Source organism: Chlorocebus sabaeus, chromosome 1 (assembly GCF_047675955.1).
Source record: "Chlorocebus sabaeus isolate Y175 chromosome 1, mChlSab1.0.hap1, whole genome shotgun sequence".
Taxonomy (NCBI): domain Eukaryota; kingdom Metazoa; phylum Chordata; class Mammalia; order Primates; family Cercopithecidae; genus Chlorocebus; species Chlorocebus sabaeus.
This window is the reverse complement of record NC_132904.1, coordinates 17,735,633-17,748,613: the sequence shown is the minus strand read 5'-3', so window position 1 is coordinate 17,748,613 and position 12,981 is coordinate 17,735,633. Positions and strand designations below refer to the sequence as shown.

The following is a 12,981-nucleotide window of genomic DNA, read 5'->3' as shown; positions in this document are numbered from 1 at the left end:
ATCAGTTCCTGTTGTTTACAAGCCACCCAGTCTGTTTCGTTACAACAGCCCAAATGGACTAAGGCTTCAAACACGGGAATGTGGGGGGACATGATTTGTCTATAGCAGCTTCCCACCAGGCTTTCCAAACTGCGTGTTTCCTTTCCTGTTTATCACATACCCTCCCACCCCCTGCATGTCAGCTTCTCACTGCAGGGATCGCGTCTCTGTGGCATCCCAAGTTCCTGGAGGGGCAGCTGGAGGCCCTTGTACCCATGTGCAGAGGAAACGCTTGCGTCTGAGGAAACTCCCGTGGGGAGCCTCACTCCCACTCTCCCCACTCCTCAGACCTTGGGCATGGAAAGTCGGAATCCCTGGGACCAGGTACAAACAGTTTATTTTTCTATGAAGAGCAAAGTACAAAGAGGCAGGGAGGGGAGCTGGGCCCAGGGGAGCAGCCGTGGGCAGGCCCCAAGGCCCTGGCTGTGGTGAGGACATGCTGGCAGCTGCCCCAGGAGTAAATAGGTCTCCGGTGTGCAGTGGAGAAGGAGCAGGAGCGGCGAGGAGGAAGCCCACACCTGCTGCCAGGAGTCACACAAAGCCAGGCTTCATGGATGAGCGGCGGCAGTTGGGACAGCTCCGGGTTCCGTTGTTTTGCAGGCACCTGGGGAGGCAAAGGGCCCTGTCCACTCCCGAGGCCTGTCCTTCCCTCCGGGCCCTGGGCCCTCTCTTCCTTCCTTGCCTGCCCTCTGCAGGGGCTGGGACACATCCTGGTGGCTGTTCAGCAGCAGTGGAAGGGAAGGGAATGGGGCAGGCTCCCACTGCACGCTGCTTGCCCCTCTCCTCCTCTGCCCCAGGGACCTCCAGGGCAGAGCATGGGCTGGGAGTTGAGAGGATGGGATGGAGCCATACCCAGGGCAGGTCTGGCCTGGATGTCTGACCTAATGACCTTTGAGGGGCCTCTCTGACTTCTCTTTGGGGATTATGATAAGAATGGCCACAGATCTCAGCTCACTGCAGCCTCTGCCTCCCGGGTTCAAGTGATTCTCCTGCCTCAGCCTCCTGAGTAGCTGGGATTACAGGCTCCCACCACCATGCCTGGGTAATTTTTATATTTTTAGTAGAGACGGGGTTTCACCATGTTGGCCAGGATGATCTTGAACTCCTGGGCTCAAGTGATCTGCCCACCTTGGCCTCCCAAAGTATTGGCAAGACAGACATGAGCCAAAACGCCTGGCCAAGGTTAAGTGTTTGCTATTGGCCAGGCGCGGTGGCTCAAGCCTGTAATCCCAGCACTTTGGGAGGCTGAGACGGGCAGATCACGAGGTCAGGAGATTGAGACCATCCTGGCTAACACGGTGAAACCCCATCTCTACTAAAAATATACAAAAAACTAGCTGGGCGTGGTGGTGGGCGCCTGTAGTCCCAGCTACTTGGGAGGCTGAGGCAGGAGAATGGCATAAACCCGGGAGGCGGAGCTTGCAGTGAGCTGAGATCCGGCCACTGCACTCCAGCCTGGGCAACAGAGCGAGACTCCGTCTCAAAAAAAAAAAAAAGTGTTTGCTGTTAGTATTATTGCTGTGATTAGGCCAGTTGGGCCCTAGAGTGCCCCGTAGAGACCCTGCCCACCCCTGTCCACCCCCAGCAGGAGTCCCCACCTGAGGTGGAAGATGTGGGAGCAGGGCAGGGCCTGCAACCGGCTGTTCTTCTCGCCTATGGACTCGCCACACAGGCCGCAGTAGAGCTCCGTCTCCTCCACACACTCGTGGAACCTCACGACATGCGCCCGCAGTTCCCGCTGCAGCCCTTTGCTGCGGTAAATGCTCTCGCTCAGACAGTGCAGCTTGAGCTGGCTCAGCTGGGGCCCACGGGAGTGGAGAGTGGCAGTGGGGGATGAGAGCAAAGTCAGTGCAGGCAGGCTCCAGTCTCAGCCACTTCCCTGTCTTCCTGATGGACATCGGGAAAACGTCCTGCCCTCTCTGGGACCTTGCTTCCTTTCATGCAGAATGAGGGGGTGGGGGAGATCAGAGGTCTTCACCCCCCAGAACTGCCTGGAGACCCCATGTTTTTGAAAGATTTTATGACCAAACCTGGCGCACAGACTCTGTAATACTTTGCGGCTGGGTGCCGTGGCTCATGCCTGTAATCCCAGTGCTTTGGGAGGCCGAGGCAGGTGGATCACCTGAGGCCAGGAGTTCAACACCAGCCTAGCCAACACGGTGAATTCCCATCTCTACTTAAAAATACAAAAATTAGCTGGGTGTGGTGGCGGGTGCCTGTAATCCCAGCTACTCAGGAGGCTGAGGCAGGAGGATCACTTGAACCTGGGAGGCAGATGTTGCAGTAAGCTGGGATCGTGCTATTGCACTCCAGCCTGAGACAAGAGTGAAACTCCATCTCAAAAACAATTTTTTTTTTTTTGAGAGTGGGTCTCACTATGTGGCCCAGGCTGCTCTCGAACTTCTGGGCTCAAGTGATCCTCCCACCTCGGCCTCCCAAAATGCTAGGATTATAGATGTTAGCCACCGTGTCCAGTCCACGGTTAGGAGTTTTAATCAACAGCAGGAAGCTTCTGAGGAATTTTGCTTTGCTCCAAGCTATGAAACTCCTGCTCTGCCCTCAGGAGTGCTCTCTGTGTGGCAGAGAGAGCCAGGGTATGCGGTTGGCTGCAGGCAGCTCCCAGGATCAGGAAGTGCTCATAATGGGAACAGGCTTAGGAAGGCCTTTCCCCAGACCCAAGTCCCCCACTTGGGCCCCTGACCCCAGACCCACGACACAGAATCAAGTCTGACCTTGTTCCCCACCTCCTCAGCCAGATCCTGGGCTCTCTCGATGACGTCCAGAGCCTGGAAGGTGAGCACAGGCCAGGGCTGCGGGCAGAGCTGTCTGACAGGCCTTGCTCACAGGGAAGCACGGGGTGGGGGGCAGGCCTGGGGAGGGTGACATGGCAGCTGCCCTGTGTGTGAAGGCAGCAGGAAGGGCCTAGGGCATAGTCATAGGGGCTGTGTGGGCAAGTGACCTCCTGCCTCAGTTTACCCAGCAGCCTGGGTTCCAACCCCAGCTCCAGGCCTTTACTAGCTCTGGGTCCCAGGGCAAGCGATGGGCCTTCTCTGAGCCCAGAAAATGACCAGGAATGTCCTGGCCTCGTAGGATCAGGATGAGGCTGACGTCAGACGAAGTGGCTGAAAGAGCCGGCTGACCTACTGGCCCCAAGTGGGGAGCGCTGGGAGGGCTGAAGGGTGTGGGAAAGGCCCGACCTCACCTTGTCCAGCGCCTTCCTGGCCACCCAGCACTTGGCCACACCCAGCAGCGCCTGCACTTGCCCCAGGCGGTTTCCGATCTCGGTCATGATGCTCATGGCGGAGTCGTACCTGGGGAAGGCTGTCTGCAGAGCCAGGTGGGGGATGGAATCAGACTGCATCAGGCCTGTGCCCCTGTCCCCTGCCCCCAGCCCCTGCATCCTGGTGACCTCACCTCCAGGTCCCCACGGCTCCGGTGGATGTCAGCGAAGCAAAGTAGGCAGAGCGCCTGCAGTGGCCGGTCCCCATGCTGCAGCGCGATCTTCATAGACTCCTGCGAGGGAGGCCAGTGGCTCAGGCCTGCTCCTCTGCCACCGCCACTGGAGTGCCCTCCCCTCAATGGGCCCCTCTGAAGGGACAGCCCAGGGAAGCAACATCCTCAGAGCCTAGGGAATCTATCATGGTGTTGAGGCCTCACGCACCGAATCACTGAAGTCACAGCACCCAGCAAGGTGGGTGGAAAGTGAGGCTCATAGAGAAGTGACTTGATTGGGGTCACCTGGTAAGTGACAAAGGTGGGATGTGAACCCAGGTCAGTGGGAATCCAGAAACTGGCCCTGTACCGTCTCTACCCTTCAAAGTACCCCATATAGGGTGTTGGGGACAGAAGGACGCCCCCTTCCCTGCAGATGGATTGGAAGGGAGTGGGGTTTGGGATGAGGCTGGGGGACAAATGTTTCCTTCAGGGGCTCAGCCGTAGAGAGGGTGGGCCAGGGGCAAGCCCTGGGGGGCCTCCAGGGGCTGATTTGGAAGAAGGAGGCCCTGCTGTCCCAGGCCCCAGTCCCTGGCCCACACCACCTCATCACCCACCTGCCCCCTTCCCCGCTGCCCCACCTCGCAACACTCCATGGCACTGCCCAGGTGGCCCAGCAGGCGATAGGCCACGGCCATGTGGTACTGGCTCATGGCCCGATACTTCAGGCTCCAGCCTTTGCCATAGTCGTTGACGAGCTCTGCGGCTTTGCAGGGGAAGAACAGGGCTTTCTCGTAGTCCTGCAGGGGACGTGGGATGGAAGGAGGCAAACTGAGTGGCAGAGGCTGCCCCAAGTCGAGGGCTCCTGGGCCAGGCTTCTTTAACAGCAGGTAGGGGTGGGGGGCCCAAGTGTCTACTCATTCATTGTGGCATCTAGGACAAGAGTGGCCCAGGTAGAGGGAACAGCCAGTGCAAAGGTGTGGGCTCCGTGGACTCAGGGATTCTCATCTGGTCTATGATGCATCCCAAGAGCCTAGCACAGTTCTTGGTACTTGGTGGATACACAATAAATATTTGCTGAGTGAATGAATGAAGAGACAAGAAAATACAGTTGGCTTCTCTTTTCTCCCAATGCCAAACGGACTCCTCAGCTTCAGAGATGCACAGGGACGGGAGATACCAGGTCCCTCCACTAGAGCTTGCCTGTTGGCACCCAGAAGCAGCTGTTCCCTGAAGCTCAGTGGCAGACTGGCAGCACAACAGGCTCAAAGAACATCAGACAGATTCAGCGAGGTGATGCAACCATTGGCTTGTACTTTCTCCTCAAGCATCGAAATGCCTTTTCTACCTGCCCACGGTCAGCTGATGACCTGGCCTCATTGCTCCAAGAGGAAAAGTAAGAAAATCAGGGAGAAGCTCCTTCCCCTCCTGTCTCCACCAGATCTCCCACCTCCGCACCTCTGCTCCCACGCTCCCTGCTTCCTTTCCTGTCACTGTGGAGGACGGCTCCTGTTCCCGTCAAATGCCAGCCCCCGATGAGCAGTCTCTGCATCGTCAGGTTCTCTCTTTCTACAGAATATTTCTTATCCACGTGCAAACATGTCTGGCATTTCTCATCTTGTTTAAAAAATAAAAACTGGGCCAGGCACAGTGGCTCAGGCCTGGAATCCCAGCACTTTGAGAGGTCAAGATAGGAGGATCTCTTGTGCACAGGAGTTTGAGAATGGCCTGGGCAACTTAGCAAGACCCCGTCTCTACAAAAATAAAATCACCTGTGTATGGTGGTGCATGCCTGTAGTCCCAGCTACTCAAGAGGCTGAGGTGGGAGGATCACTTGAGCACAGGAGGTCAAGGCTACAGTGAGCTGAGATTGCACCATTGCACTCCAGCCTGGGTGACAGAGGTAGACTCTGTCTCACAAAAGAAAAAAAAAAAAAAAAAAAAAAAGAAAAGAAAAGAAAAGAAGGAAAGAAAAAAGAAAACTAACCCACCTTCTCTTGACCTAATTTCCCTTCAGCTAAAGCTCCATTTCACTGTTCTTTTTCAAGGTAAATCTATTTGATTTTCACTTAATATTTAACAAGCAGCTCCAAGTTAACACGACCAAAAGAGAAGTGTCAATAACCCCAATAAAAACCTTTTCCTAATACGCCTTATTACGTACTTTTAAATTTGAAGCCATATAAATGTTTCACAGGTTAAAAAAATTAAATTAAATTTGAAAAATATCTAAAAATAGAAAATGGAGGTCAGGTGCAGTGGCTTATGTCTGTAATCCCAGCACTCAGGGAAGCTGAATTGGGAGAACAGCTTGAGGCCAGGAATTCAAGATCAGCCTGGGCAACATCGCAAGACCATTATCTCTACAAAAAATTTAAAAATTAGCCAGATGTGGAAGAATGTGCCTGTAGTCCCAGCTACTCAGGAGGTTGAGGAGGGAGGATCACTTGAACACAGGATTTTAGGTTACAGTGAACCGTGATTGAGCCACTGCACTCCAGCCTGGGTGACAGAGGAAGACCCTGTCTCAAAAAAAAAAAAAAAAAAAAAAAAACTAAGGCTGGGCGCGGTGGCTCACGCCTGTAATTCTAGTACTTTGGGAGGCCGAGGTGGGCGGATCACAAGGTCAGGAGATTGAGACCATCCTGGTTGACATGGTGAAACCCTGTTTCTACTAAAATACAAAAAAATTAGCCAGGCCGGGCGCGGTGGCTCAAGCCTGTAATCCCAGCACTTTGGGAGGCCGAGACGGGCGGATCACGAGGTCAGGAGATCGAGACTATCCTGGCTAACACGGTGAAACCCCGTCTCTACTAAAAATACAAAAAACTAGCCGGGCGAGGTGGCGGGCGCCTGTAGTCCCAGCTACTCGGGAGGCTGAGGCAGGAGAATGGCGTAAACCCGGGAGGCGGAGCTTGCAGTGAGCTGAGATCCGGCCACTGCAGTCCAGCCCGGGCTACAGAGCAAGACTCCGTCTCAAAAAAAAAAAAAAAAAAAAAAAAAAAAAAAATTAGCCAGGTGTGGTGGCACGTGCCTGTACTCCCAGCTACTTGGGAGGCTGAGGCAGGAGAATCACTTGAACCTGGGAGACAGAGGTTGCAGTGAGCCGAGATCACACCACTGTACTCCAGCCTGCAACAGAGCGAGACTCCGTCTCAAAAAAAAAAAAGTAAATAAAAGTCCCTAACTGTGTGTCATATTACTACAACCACACTCACAAAATAATTATTTTGGCCAGGCACGGTGGCTCACACCTGTAATCCCAGCACTTTGGGAGGATGAGGCGGGCGGATCATGAGGTCAGGATATAGGGACCATCCTGGCTAACACGGTGAAACCCGTCTCTACTAAAAACACATACACACACACACACACACACAAAATTAGCCGGGCATGGTAGCGGGCGCCTGTAGTCCCAGCTACTCAGGAGGCTGAGGCAGGAGAATGGCGTGAGACCACCCGTGAGGTGGAGCTTGCAGTGAGCCGAGATCGCGCCACTGCACTCCAGCCTGGGCGACACAGTAAGACTCCGTCTCTAAAAAAAAATTATTTAAATGACTTTAGAACAAAAGTACTCAGTTTACCCAGAGTGGGATATATATTTATTATAAAAACAAGGCTGGGCATGGTGGTTCATGCCTGTAATCCCAGCACTTTGGGAGGCTAAAGTGGGCGGATTACCAGGTCAAGAGATTGAGACCATCCTGGCCAAAATGGTGAAACCCCATCTCTACTAAAAATACAGAAAATTAGCTGAGTGTAGTGGCATGCGCCTGTAATCCCAGCTACTTGGGAGGCTGAGCCATGAGAATCGCTTGAACCTGGGAGGTAGAGGTTGCAGTGAGCCGAGATCGAGCCACTGCACTCCATCCTGGTGACAGAGCAAGAGTGTCTCAAAAAACAACAACAACAAAAAAAAGCCAAAAGAACAGCAAATAAATCTTAAACTTCATTCAGTTGTCTTTATTTTCTAGAGTCATACTGGTATTGTCTTTTGGAATTATTTTACGTATTTTGTAGGGTAAAGCAAATATTTAATTATGTTGTTAGAAACTAAGATTTTTCATCTAAGAGAAAAGACAAGTTTACAATAAGTTAAGGGGAGCTCCTGAAACATTAGATTTGAATTGGAAATATCGGTATAAACTTCAGTTGTTCTGGTAACTGAAAAGATTTAGAAGCATGGACATCCCACTAGCAACGAGCACCCCACAAGCCCACACTTGTGCTTTTTTTTTTCCTCTCACACAGGGTCTTGCTCTGTTGCCCAGACTGGAGTGCAGTGGAGCAATCATGGTTCACTGCAGCCTGAAACTCCTGGGCTCAAGCGATCCTCCTGCCTCAGCCTCCTGAGTAGCTGAAACTATAGGTGTGAGCCACCATGTCTGGTTCATTTTTTAACTTTTGTGCAGTTGGGGTCTTGCTATGCTGCTCAAGCTGCTCTCAAATTCCTGGGCTCAAGCAATCCTCCTGCTTGGCCTCTCAAAGTGCTCAGATTATAGGCATGAGCCTTGCCAAATTAAAAAAAAAAAAAAATTGCCGGGCGCGGTGGCTCAAGCCTGTAATCCCAGCACTTTGGGAGGCCGAGATGGGCGGATCACGAGGTCAGGAGATCGAGACCATCCTGGCAAACACGGTGAAACCCCGTCTCTACTAAAAATACAAAAAACTAGCCGGGCGAGGTGGCTGGCGCCTGTAGTCCCAGCTACTCGGGAGGCTGAGGCAGGAGAATGGCGTGAACCCGGGAGGCGGAGCTTGCAGTGAGCTGAGATCTGGCCACTGCACTCCAGCCTGGGTGACAGAGCCAGACACCGTCTCAAAAAAAAAAAAAAAAAAAAATTGTTTGTAGAGGCTGGTCTGGAACTCCTGGTCTTGAGCAATCCTCACCCCTCAGCCTCTCAAAGTGCTGAGATTACAAGTGTGAGCCACCATGCCCAGCTTACTTTTCTTCAGAATTAAAAAGGTTTCTAAAAACCCCTGTCCCGCTCTAGTCCTATCTCATCTCACTGAACGGCTCCCCCTTACATCTGCTTCTGAAAAACAAAGTCCTGGCTGTCATCCTTGGTGACTCATTTCCGCCCATCCCGGCTTGGATCCATCAGCATTTATCCACTTACTAACTCCAAAATGTATTAAGCATCGACTGGGACCAGGCATTAAATCCCCCATGGACCAAGCACAGCACAGATACCTGAGTGGAAAGGGAACAAAAATGCCCAGGGTCGGCCGGGCGTGGTGGCTCACGCCTGTAATCCCAGCACAGCACTTTGAGAGGCCAAGACGGGCGGATCCCTGAGGTCAGGAGTTCAAGACCAACCTGGCCAACATGGTGAAACGCCATTTCTACTAAAAACACAAAAATTAACCAGGCATGGTGGTATGCACTTGTAGTCCCAGCTACTTGGGAGGCTGCGGCAGGAGAATCGCTTGAACCCGAGAGGTGGAGGTTGCAGTGAGCGGAGATGGCGCCATTGCACTCCAGCCTGGGCAACGAGAGCAAAACTCTGCCCCTGCCCCACCCCCCGACAAAAAATACCCAGGGTCAGAACCTGAAGTCGCTGACCCTATCAGTTCCTTCACAGTTGACCCTCCTCCTCTCACCTCTCTACCTCCACACAGACCTGAGACACACCTGACAGCCATGGTGGCCTCTGTCCTCCCTGGAACATTCCAGGAAACATTCCAGGGTGCCTCCCCAGGGTCCAGCTTGGTTTTAGGGGTTCCCCCATTTTTGCCTAGAATGTTCTCTCACCAGATTTCTGCATGACGCACCCTCTCTTCTTCAAGCCATCAAACATCACCTCCGCGAGGCCCTCCGACCACCGTGTTTGAAATTATGACACCCCCACACCCAGTGCTGCCAGCCCTTTGCCCACTTCGCTTTCTCCTAACCACTTGACTTCCTGACTGTGGTGCTCGTCTTTCTTCCCCAACTAGAACGGAACCCTGGTGAGGACGGGGACTTGGCTGTTCTACTCACTGCTACGCCCTGGGCCAACAGTCTTGGGATACGGTATATGCTCAATAAAGATTTGGTGACTGACTCCATACAACCCCACTGTAAGGTGAGTCCTATTCTCCTTCATTTTACAGATCTCTCGCAAGGTTCAGAGAGGAGAGGTGACTTGCCCAAGACCACACAGCAAACATGGTAGGGCAGGCCGCTGGCCTGTCCTCACAGAGGAGCCTCCCATTATTCCTCCAGGAAGTCAGACAGATCAAGGTTTGAATCCTGGCTCTGCCCTTGCTGGCCTCCTGGCCAAGTTGTTACCTTCCTGGAAGAGCCTTTTCCCCCTCTGATTCTCACTTGCCTCCTCCCTCCCTAAAAGGAGGGCTGAATGAGGTAGTGCTACAGGGTGTGTGCCTCATGAGAGGGGAGCCCCAAAACCCTCCACTGCTGTCCCCCTGGGGCGCAGGCCCACCTTGACCTGGGCATAGAAGCTGCCCAGGCTGCAGCACACGCGGCACTCGAGCATGGCGTCATCGTTGTTGTGGGCGTAGCGCAGGGCCTTCTCGAAGCTCTCCAGGGCCTTCTGGAAGACGCTGAGGCCCAGGAAGGCATTGCCCATGCTCAGGCTGACCTGGCCTCCGAGCTGGGCACCTGCCCTGGTACCAGGCAGCCCAAGGCAGGTCTTGCAGTAGGAGATGGTCTTGTGAAACTCGCACAGCTTCTCGTTGCTGCGGGCCAGGTTCAGGTAGCTCTCCAGGAGGAAGTCGGCATCCTCCAGCTCCCGGGCCGTGTCGATCTGGACCACAGCGAACTGTACACCGCGACGGTGGGCAGGCGGTGCTCAGCCTGGACTCTGAGCCTTGGACCCCAGCCTGCACTGCAGGCTCAGACCTGGAGGCCCCACACCCACTCCCCAGCCTCACACCCAAAGCAGCAGATCCCAAATATTCAGACCCAGAGCTTCTACCCGCCAGCCTCAGCTACCTTCCCTACACTCCAGCCTCACCTCCCAAGCTCAGGCTCGCAGCCTTCACCTCCTATCCCAAGCCTCAGATCTGGAATCTCCACCACCCACCCACCCCCAGCCTCAACCCTGGAGCCCACACTCCGCCAGGCTTAGATACAGAACACCAGACAGGAAGGCTGAAACCTACACTGGGCTTGAGACCCAAGAACACTCGACCCTGAGGCCAGAGAACCTCAGTCTGAGAGACTCGGGCATTGCAGTTCAAGGCCACAGGCCTGAATCTGACGCCAAGACTCAGCATCTAAGAGCCAGGGCCTTAGATATAAATTCAGAGCCTCAGGCCCCGGCTGCCAGCCTGTGGGACACAGGGGAGCCCGAGGAGGCTGAGAAGGGACTGGGGAGCCTGGGAGACATCCAGCCCCAGCCTGACCCTCGCACGCCCCCAGGCCGGGGACACCCACCTTCAGCATCTCCTTGTATCGGCCCATCTCTGAGTGGGCCGTGACCAGGCAGCCCAGCACGCGGAAGCGCCCCATGAGGTCCGAGCTCTTCTCCAGCACCTTCATCCACACCTGCAGTGCTTTCTCTGTCTGGTTGGACTGATACAGCTGGAGCCCCTTCTCGATCTGCTGCTTGGTCTGGTCCTGCCCCATGCTCCCCAAGCCCTGTGCCCCACGTGGGGTGACCCCTTGTGGCTCCGTGCCTCTAGGCACTCATAGCACAGGAATCACAGTGCCGGCTGCCCCCTGAAACCTGGGAACAAAAGCAGCATCGGGTGGGAGCGGGAGTGGGGCCTGGATGGAGAGCAGGCGCCACCCTGGGAACAAGGCTGGTTCAGCCCCTGTCCGCAGCTGTCCCTGCCAGTTGGGGCCACGTGGCCTCTGAGGAATGTCAGCAGCAAGGTCACGCGGGCCTCTGCGCACCCACTTGCGAGCTGGGACGTGGCTTCCCTGAACATACAGGCATCTTGCCACCTGAGCACCCCCTTGGGCGTCCCTGCGGCACCTCCAACACTGACTCTGACCGCCCTGGCAGCACGGGCCCTCCCAGCAGCCTCGCCAAGGGGCCAGCTCCAGCAAGTGGGCAGGCCTTGGGCCAGAGGTGCTCGGGGGAAGGAGAGCAAGGCTAGACCTGCAGGTCCGGGGAAGCCAGGTGAGCGCCCAGCCCTGCTTCTCCCCCATCAAGACACCCCCCACCGCAGCCTCCCCGGGCTCTGTTCCTGAAATTCACTGAGCACCATGGGTCACTCATTCAGGCCCAGGCCGACACCATTCAGCGCCTCTCACCTTAGAGAGTCTGGGAAAGGCCTCCAGCTGGTGAGAGGCCTGAGCTCTAGCCTGGCTTCCTTTGAACTCCCAGTGGGACCCTAGTCAAGTGACCCGGCACCGTGGCCTGAAGGGAGGAATGGTACCTAGCTCACTGGACCGCTATAAGAACTCAATGATGAAAGAGCTGAGAAGGACTTAGGACAGTGCACGCTACAGGAAACCCCGTATGTGCTGCACGAGGCTATCTTGCTTGGTGGCAAATGCCCACCCGGGCCAGAGCCCAGCTCTTGAAGTTTCAGTGTCTCAATTCCAATCCCAACCCCAGGTTGAAAGGGTCCCCATAATGAGCTTTAACACCAGATATTGTGGAGAAGGGCAAGGTCTTATGTAGTACTGGGACCCCAGCCAGCAGGCTAGCTCATCCAGCCCCCTTTCTCCTCTCTCTGCATGCCAGCCTTCTTCCTGCCCCAGCGCAAAGTTCATCCTTTCCGGCTGGCCAATTCAGCCGTTTTTAGTATACTCACAAAGATGCACACTAATTACCACTAATTCCAGAACATTTTAATCACCCCAAAAAGGAGATGCACACCCAGCAGCAGTTACACCACTCCATTCCCCACCTTGATATGGCTGAATCATGTCCCCCCCAACCAAATGCATATGTTTAAGTCCTAACACTATCTCAAAATGTGACTGTCTTTGAAGACAGGGTCTTTAAAGGGTAATTAAGGTAAAATGAAGTCACATGGTACCTCATCCAGTAAGACTGGTATCCCCCCAGCCCCTTTTGAGACAGGGTCTCACTCTGTCACCCAGGTTGGAGTGCAGTGGTGCAGTCACAGCTCACTGCAACCTCTACCTCCTAGGCTCAAGTGATCCTCCCACCTCAGTCTCCTGGGTAGCTGAGACCACAGGTGTGCATCACTGCACCCAGCTAGTTTTTTGTAGAGATGAGTTTCACCATGTTGCCCAGGCTGGTCTTGAACTCCTGGAGGTGGAGGTTGCACTGAGCCGTGATTGCGCCACTGCACTCCAGCCCAAGCGACAGAGCAAGACCTTGTCTCAAAAAATAAATAAACAATACATTTTTATTTTTAAAAATTATTTTATTTTTGAGATGGAGTTTTGGTCTTGTTGCCTAGGCTGGAGTGCAGAGGGACAATCTCAGTTCACTGAGACCTCTACCTCCTGGGTTCAAGCGATTCTCCTGCCTCAGCCTCCCAAGTAGCTGGGACGACAGGTGTGCGTCACTATGCCTGGCTAATTCTTTGTATTTAGTAGAGACAGGGTTTCACCATGTTAGTCAGGCTGGTCTCGAACTCCTG

The 12,981-nt window shown here is 54.3% G+C and overlaps 1 protein-coding gene across 3 annotated transcripts; it reads right to left on the bottom strand.

Annotated features, from left to right (window-relative positions):
• Window positions 1-359: 359 nt before the first annotated feature.
• Window positions 360-12,728, bottom strand: RAPSN (receptor associated protein of the synapse). 3 transcript variants are annotated; one of them, XM_037999349.2, is made up of 8 exons: window positions 10,850-12,728; window positions 9,894-10,232; window positions 4,113-4,271; window positions 3,454-3,552; window positions 3,242-3,364; window positions 2,772-2,825; window positions 1,638-1,973; window positions 360-643 (listed from the first exon to the last, which is right to left on the bottom strand). In XM_037999349.2, exons 1-8 carry the CDS (start codon window positions 11,039-11,041, stop codon window positions 383-385), a joined length of 1,563 nt encoding a protein of 520 aa, XP_037855277.2. In that variant the 5' UTR covers window positions 11,042-12,728; the 3' UTR covers window positions 360-382. The 3 variants fall into 3 exon arrangements, with proteins under 3 accessions (XP_037855277.2, XP_037855278.2, XP_007997727.1); XM_037999350.2 differs by having other exon boundaries at window positions 1,638-1,790; window positions 10,850-12,723; XM_007999536.3 differs by having other exon boundaries at window positions 1,638-1,837; window positions 10,850-12,711.
• Between the last annotated feature and the right edge of the window lie 253 nt (window positions 12,729-12,981).